Raw genomic sequence first — 18,492 nt, forward strand, 5'->3', positions numbered from 1 at the left:
CGTTTCTCAGTGATGGAGACGAGTTGCTGGTAGGCTTGGATGCGGAGCTCGCTCAACGCGTGGGTCAGACTGCTGACGTCAAAGGTCAGCAGCGGCATGCCCTCATGCACACACGACTGAAAATGACACATGGAAGCCCGCGATATTGAAATTCTCTCTCTCACACACACACACACACACACACACACACACACACACACACACACACACACACACACACACACACACTCCGCAACTTGTCCCCAAGACGTGACTCTGTTAACAATTTATTTTTGTCCCCACAACCACATGAAAACGAGAACACAATGGAAACACTTCTTGTGCGTGTACATGTGTGTGCTTCAGACCTGTTTGGGGGCATGATGAGTCAGCAGGTCGTGCAAGAGACTGATGTTTTTCAGCCACAAAGCAGTCATGTCTAAATCATTGTTGTTTTTCTGCAGGGGGGCGGTGGAACACATTCCATTCAAATCGTTGAAAAATGAGCATTTCTGTGTCGTGGATCTTGTGCATACATACCAATAACATGCATGTTAGGTTCATAGAAGACTAGCTTGCCCTTACTGAATGTGAGAACGTGTTTGTCCTTTCTGCATGAATATGCCCTGTGATTGACTGGCGACCACTCCAGGGTGTACCTTACCTCTCACCCAAAGTCAGCCGGAATAAGCTTCAGCTCACTCGTGACCCGAATGAGTACAAGCACGACGCCATGGATTGGATCAGGTGTACCTAATGTTTTGTCCAGTCAGTCTGTCTGTGCTCCACACATCAGCCGCGGTTACCTTCAGAGCCGTTTTCATGGCAGCGACGGCGGCGCGGCACAGCGATGCCGCGACGCTTTGATCGCCCCTGCTGTCCGCCTGCCGAACGCACAGGAAGAGCACGCTGGCCGCCAGCCCGGGAGAGAGCGACACGCCCACATTTGCCCGCACGTCTGGACACAAAGACAGAAAGCTCGTACGTATGAGTGGATTGCTCGAGATTTCATCAGAGGCTTTTCATTGAAACAAATATCTGATGAGTAACCACAATATAAAACTCATTGAAAATAAAGCCTTTGAAGAAGAAACTGACACATGCCACAACACACATTCGACTGCATTTCACGTCATCTCCAGTGAAGCGAGTCACGAGCGCAAAATGAATTTCACGTCACCACAAACTCGTCCGTCACTGACTTCCTCAAACATGTCGTGCAGCAATTGGTTTCAAGGACGTTTTGTTGAGCGGATACATTGATTTAGACTATGTGCTGCGTTTAGCCTGGGTAGTTCTGGAGAGTCTTCCATGTCAACTACAAAATAGAATTCTTGGCGTTTCACGGTGTTTATGAAAGTCACGCGACACAATAGAAGGCTCACCGGTGATGAGATTCTTGATGAGCTTGCTTTCATCTCGTCTTCTGCATTCCAGCAGGCCAGCTGTTGAGGGCACTTTCTGCTGGGCTGAAGAAGGGCTCTCGGTGGGAAAAACTGATGGTAAAACTAGAAAAAGAATTTGGCTCAGAAATTTTTTGTGAGTTTGTGATGGACGAATGTCAAAAAACATTCAAGAAAATAGGGATCTCTCACCTTGAGTGAGGAGTCGTCGGAATGTGGCGGTGTTTCGAAATTCCTTCAGTTCGCTCCTCAGCCTTGCACACTCTTGCTCGCAGGCATCCAGAAGCTCCTTCACATCCAAACGTTTGGAAGTTCATAAAATCAGTGGTGTGGATTTTACATTACACGTGTCTACATAAGCAGGTAATGATGTCTTTAGACTTGGTGAAGCAGCATGTGGCTCATTAAACACCGTTAAAAGTCCGCCGTTCGACCCACAAGCCAAATTAGGACAAGCGCTACAGTAAGTGGATTTTACAAAGAAGCAGCTACCTGTTGATGAGAAGATGAACCCGAGCTGACTCGAAGCAGCTGACACCTCAGCCTCTCCACTTCCTCCTCCCACTGACTGCGTTGACTAAGCAACTGGCTCTCCAAAAACCTCCAAAGGACAAAAAAAAAAAAAATTACTGTTAGTCGTGACTGCACGTTTTCAGTTGCAGAGACGAATGAGTGAAGACTCACTTGTTGGCCACTCGTACTGCGTCGTAGGCGTGGGCCAGGTCTTCTCCTTTCAGCTCAGCTGCGGACTCTTTGCTCAAGCCCAACTTGTCCATCAGCTGGTCCTGCAAGTGTGGACAAAGGCTGAGCGGAAAGGGAAGTGGCGCTTCGAAAAGGCTGCACGCTTTGTCGGGGTACATTTGAGAGGAGGAGGACAACAAATGAATCGAGCTGTATTTGAAAACAAATGTGTGGCAAACCATTGGCGTTTCCAAACTCCACTCGGTGAAGCCTCCCTCCGCGGTGGGAGACGTCACACTGACCCGGCGCACCTCCTCCGGAGACGGGAAGGCAGACGGAAAGGGGGAGAGGGAGAGCGGGGTGAGGGATTGAGGTGAGGGGGACGGAGGCTCGGAGCTGAGCGCGGAGTCGGATCTCCTGAGGCCCCTGGTGCCCTGCGGTGACATGGACGCACAACGCTGTGACGGCTCGGCTTACATGAGGCAATGAGTTGAAGGAATGCGGAAGAATATCTGCGCCGGTTTGAATGACTGAAATTGATTGTTTTTAAACATCAAATTTCAAGCAACTGAATTTTTTTACCATTAAAAAAAATATACATCTCGATTTTTGAGTTCATTATTCAGCGTAGCGAATGGGATTTTCACAGCCACGTTGGTGATGCTGACTTTGAATTTACAGATCGGACATGAGGTGAATATTTGACACTGAGTTTTAAGTGTCATCATGAATTTGACACTGAATTTAAAATGTATTTGGACCAGAAATAAATAAGTAAATCAATCGGCGTTTGAAATTTGATGATCAAAAATTAGGGCCAGTAATTTCAATTCAAATTGATGGCACACATATTGTTCCATCGCGTTGATATGTTTTTTAATACGTTAAAATGTTTATTCGATTATACATTATGTCAAGTATCTTTTCATCATCAGTCATCTTTCATTTGTTTTACGGATTATTTTGTTTCATTCGAAAACAAAATGGCTCCTAATTTGCATCACACCGTGCACACTATCATCAGAAAATGTTCATATCGCTTAGATGAAGTGACACTGTTAGATTGGTATGGATAGATTTGCCGTTAATGCTCATCACGCAGCCTGCCCGCAGTAAAAATGAATGCGTGTATTTTTCCACATTGCTTTTGTCTTGGTTGTGTACCTGAGTAAGCTGGCTCATCTCCCTCAGGTTATCGTATCGCTGCTCCAGCCTTGTGAACTCCCGCAGGAGGCCCTGGTGCTTCCTCCTCTCCTCGTCAAGGTCCGCCCTCAAAGCCGCTGTGGCCTGAGACGCCGCTTGTTGCGCGAAAGCTGCACGGGAGACAAAAAAATTGGGAAAATGTACGAGAAAGGAGATGCCAAAGCCAAAGGGAGAAGTGGTACCTTCTTGTGCTTGTTCCTGCTGAAGCAGGCATGCAGAGAGACGCTCCGTTTCTGCGCGGAGTGACGCTTTTTCCCGCTGCAGCGTCTCCACTTCCTTCGAGAGTCACAAAGTGCTCAAAGTAATGCATGAAGTGAGCCCAAAAACAAAAGTTGCCGCTACTGTTACCTGTGAAAGCCGAAGTAGCTCCTGGGCGGCCTTCTCCTCCGCTCGCCTCCTTTCCTGCTCCATCTCCTGGCTCACGACGGAGCAAGGAGCAGGAGAAGGCGCGGCATGCTTCTGACGTGCTTCCAGTTTCTCAAATTTTGCCTTCAGAGCAGCCAGTTCGGCGGCGGCGACCTCTCGCTCAGCACACAGGCTCTCTCGAAGGGCAGCGTTCTGTCTGGCCTGGACACGTGATTCTTGTCGTTATGCAATAGATGAGTGAAATTCCTTCACTTCATTGCTACCCCCAACCCAAACCATTAGCCTAACTCCATACATTGAAATACCCACCCATCCCGGAAACAAAAAACCAAATCCCTATTCTCTGCCTGGAAATGACAACTCTGCACATTTCTTGACCATATGACATAACGACACACCTCCAGGTCTGCTCGCATCTGCAGCTGGATCAGTTTGACCTCCATGCCTTTGTTGAGTTCTCGGTACCTCTCCACCGAGCGGGCTTCAGTCTTGAGTTTCAGCAGTTCCTTTCTGGCCGCCTTGCGACGTACGCAACACTGCGCAAATACGACGGCCGCCCGCAACCTCGTGTGGGTCTTTCTCGCCAACCAACCTCGCACTCTGGCCTGGAGCAGCGTGGCGGCTCGCTCGGCCACGAGCTAAGCAAAGACATCAGCGTTCCCCCATGAGAGTACTCCATCTTTGCGTTTGAATCAGGACATCATCGGATTCCAAAACACTAACCCGCCGGTAGTGACGACGGGTCAGCGTGCCTCTGACAAAAGCCTGGATGGTGATGGTGGCTTGACGGACCAGGAGGAACACGTGTCTGTCCACCAGCATGCGGTAAGTCTTCTGGATTACCAAAGCAGCCTTGGTGTACCGCAGAGTCTGCGCCAACCTGCAAGGAGATGAAATTAAATACAAACAGCCCGTGTGCTTTTGTGTCACAAAAACCTCCATCCATCCATTTTCTATGTTGTTTGTCCTCATTAGGGGAGGAGCCTCAGAACCCCGAAGCGGACGTGCTAACATAAGCTGCAGTGCTGCCGGCTAGAATAACAGAAAAATCGCAAAAATAAGTCAGCTCACCGCCGAGCCAGTGCTCCTCTCCAGTATCTTTGTACGGTGACGGTGGCCTCGAAGGTTCTGTTGTAGTGAATCCGGGCCAGCCATCCTCTGACACAACTCTGAAGGATCACGGCGGCCGCTCTGAGCCTCTCCGCTCGTAATCTTTCCAGAACAGCCACCTGCCCAGCCCGGAAAAAGACTTTGGTCTTTCCGAAGACGTACTGGTCCGGCTCAGGGATGAGCCGAGGCAAGGCCTGCTGGCACGTCAGCCGGATTTCTTCCCAGCGCTCGGACCCTCGCAACAGAACGCGATACCTGTAAAAGAACTCCTCGTACGTCCATCTGGGGAAATAACAATGCCAATTTAATAAAATTTGTCCCTGTGACGCTTGCAAAAGTGTTTGGACGATTATTTAATGAATTAAAATCTCATAAAAAACTTTTTTTTTTTGCCAAAAAACAAAAAAAAGTCTTCAGAAGTAATCATTGCATTGTAAATCACCAATATGCGACAGATTACATTAAATCGCTCGTAAAGAACAAGAAATCATGACCTGGATGGAAAACCAGCAGCACTGATTCGAATGGTCTCCAGCACTCCACACGCTCTCAACTGCTGCACCGTCCTCTTTGGGTCAAACCTGATAAGGAAACGTTTTCAGTTTCACAGGCCAGCTGTCAGTGATAGCCTTGAAGTAATCGCTCACACAAAGGGCTCCTTGAGGTCGTTGGGTTTAATACAGCGCACATAGTGAGGTGTGGTGCTGTTCAGAGTGTCCATCAGCATCTGCAAGGACTGACGGAACTAAAATGAAGAAAAAAATTGAGGATATTTGATGAAAAAGACAAAGGGAGACATTGGAGCAGGAAGAAGGAATTTTGTAAAAGTTCACCTGAAAGCCCACGGTCAACTTGTGTTCTCTGTGGGCTTTTCTTCCTGTGTGGACGCTTCCATTGGCCACGCTCGATCCTGTTCCTTGCTGTTGGAACAACTCGGCTACCAGCTCCGACTGACACACACACACATATATATGTGAGAATGCTGATTTTTAATCTAAAGTTTTGTATTGCTGTCCAAACTCAGGGTCGCTTCACTTTAGATTTTCAAACTATCATGCATCTACTCCAGTAACGTACAATCACAGACGCACATCTACCTGACTCGCTTTCAAAACATTGACCAGCTCCTCGAAGACAGTGTCTCGATTCTTATCGAGGAAGCCACCGCATTCGTACTGCACCTGCAGAAACAAACCGATGCTAAATGGACTCAATTAAACAGAAGAAGAGTGAAAGAAATGCGCATCACACACCGTGTCGGCAAAGTGCAGGATGACGAAGGCCCTGTTGGACATGCGAGGTTTGCGGAAGTGGGGGTGGCATCGGCTGGTCAGGTGCTGGTCGTACAGCTTCTGGACCCAACTGTCGTCTGAACCTTTGGGCATCTGGTCAGTCCAGATATGAACGAGAACATTACAACTTGAGTAGATGGCAGTCAATTGCAGGGCACGGACAGACAACCCAAGTGTCCACCACTCACCCTGCACTCCTCATCCAACAGGTCCAAGAGACCAAGCGGTCCCTCAATGAGATGGATACACTGCTGATTGTCACTGAACTCAATCCTGCTCCATGTCAGCTCCTCGCGTACGTACTCCTCCTGCTCCAGGTGGAACACGTGCTGGAAGAATCATTGTGGAGAAGTCAGAGTTGATGGGAGCAATATAACGGGAGCATCCCAACAGAATTAAAAGATCATCTCTAACACAGGTAAGATTTATAACATGCGGTAAGTCACCAGACACTGATGGCGTTTCCACAAGGAACTATACTAAATCCACAGATTTTAAGGTTACATTCTTCATAAAAATAATGGCATTCAACAAGGCTCGTTACTAGATCCACTATACATAAATGTCAGATTTACTTGGCATTATAGTAGGAAAACTTGATTAGATATGAAGACAGACAGAACCGACAAAAGAAAGAGGTTATGAAAAGGCGGACTTAACTAGCGTGCGCAGTGGCGTAAGATTATTTTGTGTGACAAGAAGATAAGCTTGCTCATCACCATACTACAGTCACTGTTTTTCATTTGTTTAATATTAATAGCCTGCAAATGTTTAGGTTGTGACATTAGTACTGCATTAGTGTGTTTAGTGATAGACTTAGGTTACAAATAATGCGCACATTTGGGTTCCGTTGCCACCAAAGGAACAGAGCACTTCTTAATTTGACGACCCCCTGTAGAGAGACGCTGGTGGTGTTCCACAAGGCTCAATTCCAAGTCCAGATTTTTACATTACACGCAATGTCACAATTGCTTGCGTCATAGAAGAAAATTGGCGGTGTTCCACAAAGCTCAATACTATGTCCATTCTATGGCAACACTTTTTTTTTTTTTACTGTTTTTGTTGATATCTGGTGACTAACATGAGGTGTCACACGACTCACCCTGTTGAACTGCTGTTGCAGTTTTTCATTGGCGTAGTTGATACAGAACTGCTCAAAGCTGTTCCGCTCAAAGGTCTCAAAGCTGCACGTTGAGGAACACTTGTGAGTTTATGGCGAGAATTATAATCGCACACAGATGCAGCTCACCCATAGATATCCAGCACCCCTATGAAGGTTTTGGCACGGCCGGTCTTCTATGGCAACACTTTTTTTTTTTTTACTGTTTTTGTTGATATCTGGTGACTAACATGAGGTGTCACACGACTCACCCTGTTGAACTGCTGTTGCAGTTTTTCATTGGCGTAGTTGATACAGAACTGCTCAAAGCTGTTCCGCTCAAAGGTCTCAAAGCTGCACATTGAGGAACACTTGTGAGTTTATGGTGAGAATTATAATCGCACACAGATACAGCTCACCCATAGATGTCCAGCACCCCTATGAAGGTTTTGGCACGGCCGGTCTGGCTGCGCAGGGCAGAGTTGAGTCTGTGCACGGTCCACTTGAACATCTGCTCGTAGATATGCTTGGCCAGAGCATCTCGAGCTTCGATGGCCTGCTGACCAGTCATGGGCTTGACCAGCTTCTCACCTGCTAGCACCAACCTGCGATGGCACAGCCAATGGGCCATGTGGGCAGACTCCACCCCCAAAAGCTTGGAGAAGATAGCCATCGAAACGTCATCTGCCTGGAGGAAGACATGTAATAAGACACCGCTTGATAATTTCTTCTTAAATATGTTGATATTTTCACACATTTTAATTGATTTTTTTTTTCTTCTTTTGTGCAGTATGATGATTAATCACAAGATATTATACAATGCATTCCATTTGTCTGCTCTTTCCTGACAAGAACAAAACTAGAAAGACAAATGGAATATTAATGATTTTAACTCACGTCGATGTAAGAACGGTCAGAAGTTCGGCCGCTGCCTGAAATCTTCACATTTCCTAAATGGAGAACTGCTGCCAGGATTCTGAAGAGCTCCATTTGCTGGTCGGGAAGCACGCCTGCAATTTCAACAGAAAAATACAATATTGACCAAATGTATCTTTCGTGTGTGTGTGTATCTCATAAAACTACATCCTACCCAGGATGGTGAAAGCATTGCGGGTGCGCTCCATTTCCATCACATCATCGGTCCCAGCAATATTTGCATCTCCTCCCTGGTTTGTGTAGCGGAAATGTTCAGGAGCAGCTAGATGAAAGTAGGTCAATAAATACACTATGAAAAAAATGCATAATAATCATCTTTCTGACATTTGCATCAAGAGATTGCTACATGTGATCAGATAATAATGTCTTTGCCTTAAAACATGTAGCACATTATGCACTAAATTGTCATTTTTGTATTTACTGTAAGCTATTGTTTGTGTGCGCCCATGAGGTGGTTCACGTCTCACCCAGTTTGAGTGCTCTCATTTCAGGCAACTGTCTTGCAGCACACAGCTGGTAGAAGATATGGTAGTTCCTCTCTGCTGCTGCCTAACGGAAATGAAACAAGTTTGATATTCAACATATAGCAGTGATTGGTTATTCAATTAGTTACTTGGTTGTTTCGGCAGTTTCCTTGTCCTTTCTCTACTGTGTGTGGCAGCATGTCTAATGGATGCCAATTTCTTTTTGTTTTTAATTAGGTTGTAGGCAAAAATCCACCTTCTAAAAAGTAGTCAAAACCACTGATACTAGTGGCTGACAGGAGAAAGAATGCATGTTGTTGTGCCTATGATGTTTTAATAATGAAAGTCAAATTGTTGTATATGTGGTCGAAAACACAAGAATACGAAATGGATCTTTAAAAACAGCACATCAGACATTAAAATGAGTATCCAGCCATCTATGTTACATTTAATTGATTGTAGCCACAATTTTTGACAATATTGTCTTCAGACATGGTGAAACAGCATTGTCCCAGGTTATTATTGTTCAATGTGTTGCAAGTAACTGTAAACAATTGTATGTTTGTGATCACAAGGAGGCTCAGACAGAAGATAGTGTACGCCTGCATTTTTGTGATTAGGCTACATGTGGAGTCACCTATTCAATGATTTTTTTTTTGGGGGGGGGGTGGAAGGAAAACCTTTCCTTTAATTCACACACACCGAAAAAAAAATAAGTCACCCTTTTTCCTCTTTTTGTGAGGAGGCAAAAGCTCGACCAGAAAGGTTTTCCGCTAGCGCCATCTTGTGGCATCTTCGTGTCAAAGAACTATTTTTGAAATGAGGGAAGGACCGTCATTTAGACTGGCCATCATCGTGTCTGACAGAGTCATCATATTTTGCAGCCATCTTGTGGCAACTATATGCCATCATAAACTTTTTCGAGGTGGTTTACTGCAGTCAGAACGAAAATATTGCCACAAATACCTGGAAGACCACCCTGGACTTCTCCAGAAGGTAGGTGTTCATATTGGCCCCGATGATGTCTCCTCTCCTGCCAAAGCCAATCTGGATGTACTTCCCAAACCGACTGCTGTTGTCGTTCCTTGTGGTTTTGGCATTTCCGATGGCCTGCACATATCATGTGTTTCATTGGCACAAAGAGATTTTCAGCGGTTTTTCGACTCTTTCAGCCTTTTTAATCAAAAAGAGAAGAATATGGTGCCCCTAGTGGCGGCTAGGTGTATTGTAGGTAGTAAAATTCGGCCACTGTTGATTAAATAAGCAGTATCTATTGATGCTATACATAGTAGCAGTAGAAACTTTTGTTTTCCTCCATTACCTCCATGATAGGGTTGGAGGCCAGCACCTTGTCCTCCACCTTAGTCTGCTGAGTGGCTCCTCCCACCACCGCAAAGTACCTCATGGTGAATTTGGCCGAGACCGTCTTGCCCGAACCAGACTCGCCACTGATGATGATCGACTGATTGTTCTCCTCTCTGCGAAAGGAAATGCACATGACCGAAACCAGCAAATAGAGAAAAGAAAGAGAGCTTGAGTCAAGGCTAACCTGATCATGGTGCGGTAAGCGTTCCCGGCCACAGAGAAGATGTGCGGTTCCAGGTCGGCCATGTCCTGACCGCTGTAGGCATCGATCACCTCCTCGCCGTAGATGGGGAGCTCATCGTAGGGATTGACAGCCACCAGCACAATACCTAACAACAATTATAAATTTATCCACTTAATTGTCACCCTCACCAAACTCGTACGACCAGAAAATGGTCTTCGCAAACTGTACCCACGATACAACCATAGAATTAAGAGTAAAAGGCCCAACCTCTGATCAACGATGAGATAAAGACATATGTAAATTCCAACACGTTTTGTCCATATGGCATCACTTGCTTACCACAGTGAGTATAGATGCTGTTGTAGTCCAGGAATCGAACGCGGAGGTTGTGCAGGATGGCAGGCTCATGGAGGAAGCTGAGCGCCGACAGGTCATTCTCGCCCTCTGAGATGTCAGGGTTAGCCAGTGGAGGAAGGTCAGACGGGACCTCCACCGGATAAAGTGTCTCCTGCCAATGGAGAGGACATTTAGCTTAGTTTTGATGGAGGTTTTCAGTTTAAAATTTGTATTTTGTTATATTGTCTCACCTTCCCTCCAGATAGTTGCAGCAACACATGCTTGTCACCGGGTGTGTAGTCCTGGAGGAGCTGGGCCGACACCCACACTGCATCCGGGTCAGGAGTCCATACGCTGGCCCCCTTGGTGAAAAAAAATCCAAGATGTGAGCCAAAACAGTAATACTCAGACTGATTTTTATTTGATTGCACTAACATTGCTTCCTGGCCTCACCTTTATGAGGCATTTGACAGCCATCAGCATAAAAAGCTCTTAAAAGTGTTAAAAATTAACACTGACCATCCCACTTTAAAAGACTACGTGGATTATCCATTCTGCATAACTATAGTGTGATATGTGTATGAATGAAGCACTATATTTGAGAACACGCGCAATTGTATCATTTCATCTTCACCTGAAGTAAACACATTTGAATTACACATTACAAAGTCACTCGCAAAATGAATTGGTTGAGTTGGTTCGCAGTATTTATTGTCTGAAATTACGTATATGTATATAGCTGGATCATTGACTTCAGGAGGTTCCAAAGTCCAAACAGTAGACCATTTTGTGTTTAAGATGATCAGCATGGTAATGTTCTTATCTTTCTTCAAATTTTTACCTAACTTAAAACTCACTCATAAGTGAGTAAATAATGCGTACTGTTCTACACTAATGACCATATATCCTACAATTCCCAATTTACCTTATCTATTTGCACCATTACAAATGTGTCCGATGTGTCCTAGGTGTCCCTTTTCGTCTTCCATACTCAGTCTTCACATGCTAAGCTAGCAACTTCGAGCGAAGTATTTCACGCTTTTAACATACATAATTGGGGTTCAGAGTGAACATGAAGGAACCCTCTGTCACAAAATATCCCCTAAACTTTATTTAAACCAGCGACAATAGCGCAAAAGAGGGTCTATTCTGCCCGGCTCACAAAGGCGTCAGGGATAGCTTTGGTTCAATGGTGCCTCGGCTTCTGCAAAGCATTCTGGGACTTGTAGTATATTAGCTGGTAACTTACCAACAGGTGAGAAAACGAAAAGAAAAAAATAATCAGCGATCAAAATCAACGTTTAGAAATAATACCTATTTGAATTACAACCATCCACAGCCGTATTTCTGGGAGGGCTGAGATTGAAAAGAAATCATCTTGTTTTAAAACAAAACGTAAAGAATTACCTGATATTTAAGAGCTCTAAATTATTTAAAATACATATAATTGGAATTCAACACAGTAGTCCTACCTTGGTGTACAGCTGCAGCGTTGCCATATTCCACACTTAGTACAAAGGCATCCGAGAAGACGAACACGGCATCCACACAAGCAAGATCTTCCACCAAGGAAAACGTCCCACTGCACTTTGTGCACTTTGTCCACTTTAAAACACACACGCAGTGAAGGTGAATCTGCAGCTGATTGGATAGGAATTGACTTGTTACGTCAATATCTAGCAGGTGACAAACCTGTGGAGTCATCAGCACATACTTTCACAACACGAAACGTGAAAGTGCGCAAAAATGTAATTATTTTGATTTATAAGCCCCCCCCCTTTTTTTTTTTAAACAATTCTCCCACGTTTCTCAACTATCGCCTCTCAACCACCACATTCACGCTATTAGAGTGGGAATTGAACACTGAGCAAGAGAAAATCTAAACCAAAGGTTATTGCACTAAATGTAAAAAAAATCATTTTGTAATTTCAAGTCACTATTAAATAAAAACAACAACAGTGGACTTCACGGCATAGTGACTTTTATTCAGCAATACAATCAATTTTTTTCAGCATCTAGCCTGTTGATATTAACAGACAATTTCCAGCATGAATTAATATTTTTTAAAAATTTAAACATCAACAAAATAGCCTTTAAAAAAACAAACAGAACATCATCCCATCAAATATTAGTGACATTACAAACGGTATCAACCGTAATTTTGACACCAGTTGTGTATGTGGCCACCATGACATTTATGTTTAAAAAACACACAAGCACAAAATTTTGTACAAGCATGATGATGCCAACACTGATGACCGTGCGACAACTTTTAGTTAACCGCTGCCTCATTTTATGGTGCACACAGGGCACGGTTAAAATTTAAAATGGCAAAGAAATGCATCATCTTTACAATTTTCTTAAATTTTAGTAAGCACCCAAACATTTCATTGACACGACTTCCAAGGAGGAAAGAAAAAAATAATAATTTGATGTAAAAACGTTCATCCAACACTGAATGTGACATTTCTGCTGTGAAAAGTTCTGGATTATGTCACTTCCTGTTTTGGTTAAGGGATCAATTTCACGTGTTGCTGCCCTCCAGTGGCCATAACGGACACCACAGTTGAATTAGTCTGCTTATGTGAGGGGCGGAGATGCAGGGAAAGGCTCGTCAGGATAAAGGCAGGGCTTGTCCAATGTCCATGAAGAAGATGAAGACCTGGGAAAAAGATACAAGTTGCCGCCTGGGCTCGCGGCACTTGCGCTATACGCTCTCCATGTCTTCGCTGCCATTGCCTTCATCCTTGATGGAGTCGGCCTCGCCGGCCGCCGCTTCCTCTACATGCGCTAACATGTCAGCCATTAGCGCTTCCTCCAGACGCTTCCTCACGCTGTATACCAGCTCCTCCTGCTTCCTGGGAGACAACAGCCCACAGAAAGTGTCAGCACATACAAATCCGATGCGCAATTTTATGTCGCCTTCATCAATACAGTGGTAGCTACTTATGAGTTAATTTGGTTTCCCCATTGAAATGAAATGAATCAATTCCAGGCCACTGAAGACACTACTTTTTTCCCTGCATAACTCTATGTAAGGAAATAAACTGCTTTTTTTTTCAAATGTCTAAAGCTCGCTTGTGCTTAAAATACAGTATAACTTGTACTATCGTTGACAATTGTGAGCAACTTTTACACTAGTGTGACAAGATTGTTCCAAGTGCATAATTATGGTGACCGCCTAACCTGATGTCCTCATCGGTGACAATAAAGGCCTTGCAAAGCGGCTGCGTGGTGTTGAGCCATACGCCCGGGTTCTTCTCCACGGCAGCCGACAGCTGTCCGGTGATGGGTGCGGCGCTGGTGTGGAGCGCACTGGCGATGGCCGACAAAAGTGTCTTGTCTGTGCAACCTGGTCCCACACCTGTAGCAGCGCAGAAGTTGGGAAAGGGTCTAAACGTGTGCTTGAATTATCATTAAACCATTTTGGTGATCCTTGTGGAATACCCCCAGTTTTATACTGTAATTGCAAGCGATTGTGACATTTACTCCAAAAATGATCATGTAAAAATCTGTAGACCAAGTACAGAGCCTTGTGAAACACCAACAGCGGATGTCAATGAAGTCCACAAACCTTGGAGACCTTTAGGCAGCTCCATCGTTTTCACCAACTCTTCTGCAATGTCGTATGCACTCAGACCGCTTAGCTTCTTCTCCCAAAATAGCTAGAAACACAAAAAAAAGTAAGTGAACTGCCCACGTTGAACCATGAAATGCAAATTCGGTCTCGGAAAAGACCTTCACCTGACGGGGCTGGTCCACAGCTTTCTGTGGATCTGTCTTGACTTTGTTGCTGGGATGGTTGGTAACCTTGGTAACAGGCTGCTTAAAGATGGAGGCTGTCTGTCTGACTGGAAGTGATGTGTTGAGGTCGGGTTTACCCTTAAAACAGTCGAGCAGACAATTGTACGGGTTAAACCTCATCCAACATAATCTTTTCTCTTCTTTGTCTTTTCCAGCAGTCTGGATGCTCTGTGACACTGTGCTGCCTCTCACAGGTCAGTCTTGGTACTTACCAACACTAGGTTTTGACGAGTATCACCATGTTGTGTGGATATCATTGTGTGTGGTGTGCTTGGTCATCTCCAGTACACATAACACACCACACACCATAAAGAGCATGAAGAACATACTCTGATTTCAAGGCTCAAAATAAACAGTTTCACATCTCAGTTTTTGCAGGCCCAAATCGCATTTTGCGCCTCATTAAAAGAGTGAATTGTAAAATTGAGGGTCACAGATTTTTTTTTCCAATAACTGAACTAACGAGACGATCCTATAATTACAAAATTTTGAATAATATTTGCACTTAAAATTGCTCCATTAAAAATGTTTGACAAGAAAATAGTTTTTTGCAATCCAAGACACAGAAACTGTTATATATTAAGACGTACAGAAAATTACTCCTCAAAATTAAGAGCATCGCTCCTCAAATTAAGTCCATGAGCAGCAAAACTGCTCTGCAAAAAAAAAAAAAAAAAAAGTTATTTCAAGCGTTGGATTTTTCAGCCATCATGTACGGAATCTCCCACTAGTTAAAAATGAATTACAGTGTTAAAAATCAGTGCATCCTTATGGGGCAACCTGCATTGGTTATGCAAACTAGGACTTGGCTTATTTTACCGGGAATGCGGCGGCTTTTGGCTTGCCGGACACAGGAAAGCTTCTGAGTTGGCTCACCTTGTTCTGGTTGTTGTTGTCATAGCGCATCCGCTGGCGGTTCTTGTTCAGCTTGCTCATCAGCATCTTCCCTGTGCGGAAGTCGAATGAGCTCAGGTCCATCTGGTTGCCGAGGTAACGAGCCAGCTGAGGCTTGCTCCGGAACTTCTTGCCAGATGGACTAAGCAAGGCGGCAGAGAAGAAAAGCCATGAGGATCTTTGTAAAGGTGACACGTCTTTACATTGAACATTCAAAGGCGGGAAGCGGCGAATGTACAGACACACGACATGCAACAAGCACAAACTTCTCAATGGATGGATTGAAACCCTGCACTCACAATGCATTTCAAAATTATCATGTCACTTCTAATGGCCACTGCACATCAACGTTCACCGATTTTTTTTTTTTTGGCAGGGGCGGGGTGGCAAATGTTTCAAAAAAAAGAATGGAACTGGTTGTGGCTCCGCACGTGGGAGCGACAACTCACTATGTGTCTCAGGAAAGTTCCAGGACTGGTGTCTCAAAAAACAAACAGAAACTACTTGTTTTCCACATCAATGCCTTCAGATCAGTCTCGAACTATGTCATCAGCTTCCTCACTCCACATGCTTAAATATACACACCTTCTGTGTCAGTTTGACAAGCAATTAGAAGAGTGAATGACAATGAGACCTGAATTCCTCGGGAGACTCATAAAGGGTGACAAGTTATTGGTCTTCGAGTATGTGCCAGAGACTTAACACCAGAGCCTTCAGTGGAAGAATCTGACGTCACCAAGGTCAAAGAAAGCAAGGCAATCAAAGTTAAAATTCAGTAATGGGGTATTTGCAGTTAAATAATCAATTATAATGTCTATCGAGAGAGTGTCTAGCATTTGCTCTGTCAGTGGGCAAGAAGATGAGAGTTGTGGCAGGACAACCCATGGCTGCTTGACCACAATGAGCATGAGCATCTGACAGATCCTGGCCAAGAAAAATGTCAGTGTGGTGTAGCAACTGCTCTACTGAACCTACGTGGCATTGTGTGACTTTTTTCTCTCTTTCTCAAACTCAAGGGAGTCATCAAGGGTCACCAGGATAACATCAAGATGGCCATGATAACCGCGCTGGGAAGAATCCCGGAATCCAGGAGTGCATGAAAAGACTGGGAAAGTGTTACAGTGCAGGGTATTATTTCCAAAGGGGAAGCTTGTGGTTTGCAATTGAACTACTGGATATCTTTTGGGACACCGGGTCTGGAACTTCTCTGACACACCTCGTAGGTTGAACATGAGAATTAAGACTGTACAATCGAACCTGACCGTGCACGTCACTCATGCACACAATGCGTCTTACATCACACAATACAGGATACAGAAGAGGTTAGACATGGTGTTGGGCCTACCACAAACTATACAACCGACCCGCCTCCCCCCTCTCTTGCCTCTGTTCCTCATCTGGCTCGTCCCCTCTGCTAAAGGAGAACACAATTCTGCCGTTGTTGGTTCACTTCAGGTGAAAGGGAAGGGCAGGCGGGAATGAGGAGTGTTAACCGACGTCAACTGAACGGGCACGTCGCTAGTCTTTATAGCCGCCGACGCAGACTTTACACCCCGACTCCCCATCTAAACAAAGTAGTCCTGCCTGTATCCATCCGCGAACACGCTGCCACACACACTTATAAGTTGAGAAGTCGAAGCACAGCTCGGATAAGTACCTAAAATAATAGACGTCGCTTTTTCCGGCGGACAAACCCGACTTTCTGGTCACTTCTTCCATTTTCCAGCCCTTGGGAAGAGCAGTACAATCCCACCTTTTCTTCTCCATTCTCGCGCACGAGTATATATCGACTTAGCAGTTTTAGAAAAAAAAAATTCTGTTGCTAGCCTAGCGTCGAACATAGCACGAACACGCGCCGAGCCACCGAACGCGAGCTGGCCCGGGCTAGTTCGGAAGCTAAGGTCTCGGTGTTCTTTGTAATCGCGCAGATCGCTCCGCCTCGGTCCTCGCGGCCACATCACTACCCCTCCTCCCGCCCGGCTCTCCACGGGCCCCAGCGAGGAGCTACATCCGCGAGGAAAACAAGAGAACACAAGCCGAGCCAAGGATGTTTCGGCTCCGGTATGAAGAAGGAAATTGACAGGAAACGAAAACATAACCGATTTCAAAACAAAAGCTAATTTGAAAAATAATCGCCCCAAACTCTGTGACGGAGCAAAAAAAAATCTGTGCTATAAAGACTCTGTCAAAAATGAACCGCGTTATAGAGGTGTTACTAAAGTAAGGAAAACATGGTATGTGCAGCAAAACAGAATACAAAATAATATTTAATTGATTTATTTTACTTATTTGTATCAACGATGGTAATATTGTGGAAAAAAATCTCATCTACGCGTTTTGCAGTTACTATACACAATGTAAAAACTATGGGGGTTTTTGGATAATGGATGATAGAAATTCCACAATGCCCTAGTTTATTCTGAAAAAACATTTCCGGAAATACCACCATCACCATTGTTCACCTTGATGTTGGTGTCAGGTAGCTATAATGTTAACCGAAAGCAACATTAATGATGTCTATTGCTCAAAATAGACGTAAATATTCACGCTGAAGGCGCAGGGAAGACAAATCCCGCGCGTTTAACGTCAAATAATTGCAACAAGTGTTGTTAAATATCACTGTTTCGATGCCCACCTCAGCTCTCAAGTTTCACGTCGGTTACATGAAATCGGAGAGCCATTTCACCACAATGCCGACCGTTGTCACTCTCCTTTTTTTCGCCTTCAAATTATGAATGAACAAAGCGGATCTTTTCAATCGGACGCGCGCTGTATGTTTCGGTTTTTGCCGGGCAAAAACAAATAGTGCACGAGCACCTTGAAAGAGGATGTCCGAGCTGGGGGGGGATTTGCTGAGCAGGGTTATCAGATGCAGATCTGTCAAAATGGCACAATTTCGACGCGCCGTTGCGACTCAACGCTAATTGCAAACATGAAAGAGATTTAACAGCGACATTGCAAAAGGTGCCAAACAGACGTGAGCGAACACACCGTTGCATTGCTACTTGCACATACAAACACGCAAAACGCGAACGCTCGTCGCCGTATCGATGATAAACATTGCTATTTACTGGTATTTCTTTCTGACTAAAGGTACATTATGCACGTTCTACGACACCGAGTCCTTTGCGAAACGTTCACGGAGGCTTTAAACGGCTTGTACGTTGCGTACTTACTCGTTTTTATCCATCTTGAAGACACTGTGGTTTTGTTCCTCTCGCTGTATTAAATCCTGTCTGTCTGTCAGTCCCCTTCCCCTCCCCCTCGACCACTCCAGAAATTATCCACGCAAATTTCGCCGTCTGCGTGATAACGTGACTATTGTGTCGGAGGCGTGGGGGGCGCTACCCTTATCAGCCCACCTATGTGACTGACA

General features: G+C 44.8%; 2 protein-coding genes and 1 long non-coding RNA gene across 10 annotated transcripts in view; 1 reads left to right on the forward strand and 2 right to left on the reverse strand.

The window, feature by feature from the left end:
- LOC109532237 (unconventional myosin-Va) overlaps positions 1-12,073 on the reverse strand; it is a 19,136-nt gene extending 7,063 nt beyond the window's left edge. For both annotated transcript variants that reach the window (XM_019896986.1, XM_019896985.1), the window contains exons 1-31: positions 11,891-12,073; positions 10,670-10,780; positions 10,422-10,590; positions 10,083-10,227; positions 9,855-10,011; positions 9,500-9,643; positions 8,537-8,618; positions 8,224-8,331; positions 8,031-8,143; positions 7,553-7,821; positions 7,406-7,487; positions 6,223-6,363; positions 5,996-6,127; positions 5,840-5,923; positions 5,576-5,692; positions 5,390-5,487; positions 5,237-5,323; positions 4,704-5,024; positions 4,356-4,512; positions 4,031-4,270; positions 3,615-3,833; positions 3,449-3,542; positions 3,228-3,376; positions 2,303-2,497; positions 2,067-2,167; positions 1,875-1,983; positions 1,575-1,671; positions 1,365-1,487; positions 786-937; positions 348-437; positions 1-116 (exon numbers count right to left, since the gene is read on the reverse strand). The exon at positions 1-116 ends at the window's left edge or, in 1 of these variants, runs on beyond it. In XM_019896986.1, coding sequence (XP_019752545.1) covers positions 1-116; positions 348-437; positions 786-937; positions 1,365-1,487; positions 1,575-1,671; positions 1,875-1,983; positions 2,067-2,167; positions 2,303-2,497; positions 3,228-3,376; positions 3,449-3,542; positions 3,615-3,833; positions 4,031-4,270; positions 4,356-4,512; positions 4,704-5,024; positions 5,237-5,323; positions 5,390-5,487; positions 5,576-5,692; positions 5,840-5,923; positions 5,996-6,127; positions 6,223-6,363; positions 7,406-7,487; positions 7,553-7,821; positions 8,031-8,143; positions 8,224-8,331; positions 8,537-8,618; positions 9,500-9,643; positions 9,855-10,011; positions 10,083-10,227; positions 10,422-10,590; positions 10,670-10,780; positions 11,891-11,917 — 4,229 coding nt within the window. In that variant the 5' untranslated portion in view covers positions 11,918-12,073. The remainder of the gene's footprint in view (positions 117-347; positions 438-785; positions 938-1,364; positions 1,488-1,574; positions 1,672-1,874; positions 1,984-2,066; positions 2,168-2,302; positions 2,498-3,227; positions 3,377-3,448; positions 3,543-3,614; positions 3,834-4,030; positions 4,271-4,355; positions 4,513-4,703; positions 5,025-5,236; positions 5,324-5,389; positions 5,488-5,575; positions 5,693-5,839; positions 5,924-5,995; positions 6,128-6,222; positions 6,364-7,405; positions 7,488-7,552; positions 7,822-8,030; positions 8,144-8,223; positions 8,332-8,536; positions 8,619-9,499; positions 9,644-9,854; positions 10,012-10,082; positions 10,228-10,421; positions 10,591-10,669; positions 10,781-11,890) is intronic.
- Positions 10-1,078, forward strand: LOC109532240 (uncharacterized). The gene is made up of 2 exons (XR_002171343.1): positions 10-84; positions 776-1,078. It is a non-coding gene; the product is annotated as an uncharacterized LOC109532240 (long non-coding RNA).
- A 309-nt stretch (positions 12,074-12,382) lies between the features above and the next one.
- Positions 12,383-18,389, reverse strand: mbd3b (methyl-CpG binding domain protein 3b). 7 transcript variants are annotated; one of them, XM_019896992.1, is made up of 7 exons: positions 18,293-18,321; positions 16,501-16,527; positions 15,099-15,258; positions 14,163-14,300; positions 13,993-14,083; positions 13,605-13,782; positions 12,383-13,276 (listed from the first exon to the last, which is right to left on the reverse strand). In XM_019896992.1, the coding sequence occupies exons 1-7, from the start codon at positions 18,304-18,306 to the stop codon at positions 13,126-13,128; spliced, it is 759 nt and encodes a 252-aa protein (XP_019752551.1). In that variant the 5' UTR covers positions 18,307-18,321; the 3' UTR covers positions 12,383-13,125. The 7 variants fall into 7 exon arrangements, with proteins under 7 accessions (XP_019752551.1, XP_019752548.1, XP_019752549.1 ...); XM_019896989.1 differs by having other exon boundaries at positions 16,462-16,527; XM_019896990.1 differs by having other exon boundaries at positions 16,501-16,530.
- Between the last annotated feature and the right edge of the window lie 103 nt (positions 18,390-18,492).

The sequence above is a fragment of the Hippocampus comes genome, unplaced genomic scaffold, assembly GCF_001891065.2.
Source record: "Hippocampus comes isolate QL1 unplaced genomic scaffold, H_comes_QL1_v1.1 scaffold22, whole genome shotgun sequence".
NCBI classification, from domain to species: domain Eukaryota; kingdom Metazoa; phylum Chordata; class Actinopteri; order Syngnathiformes; family Syngnathidae; genus Hippocampus; species Hippocampus comes.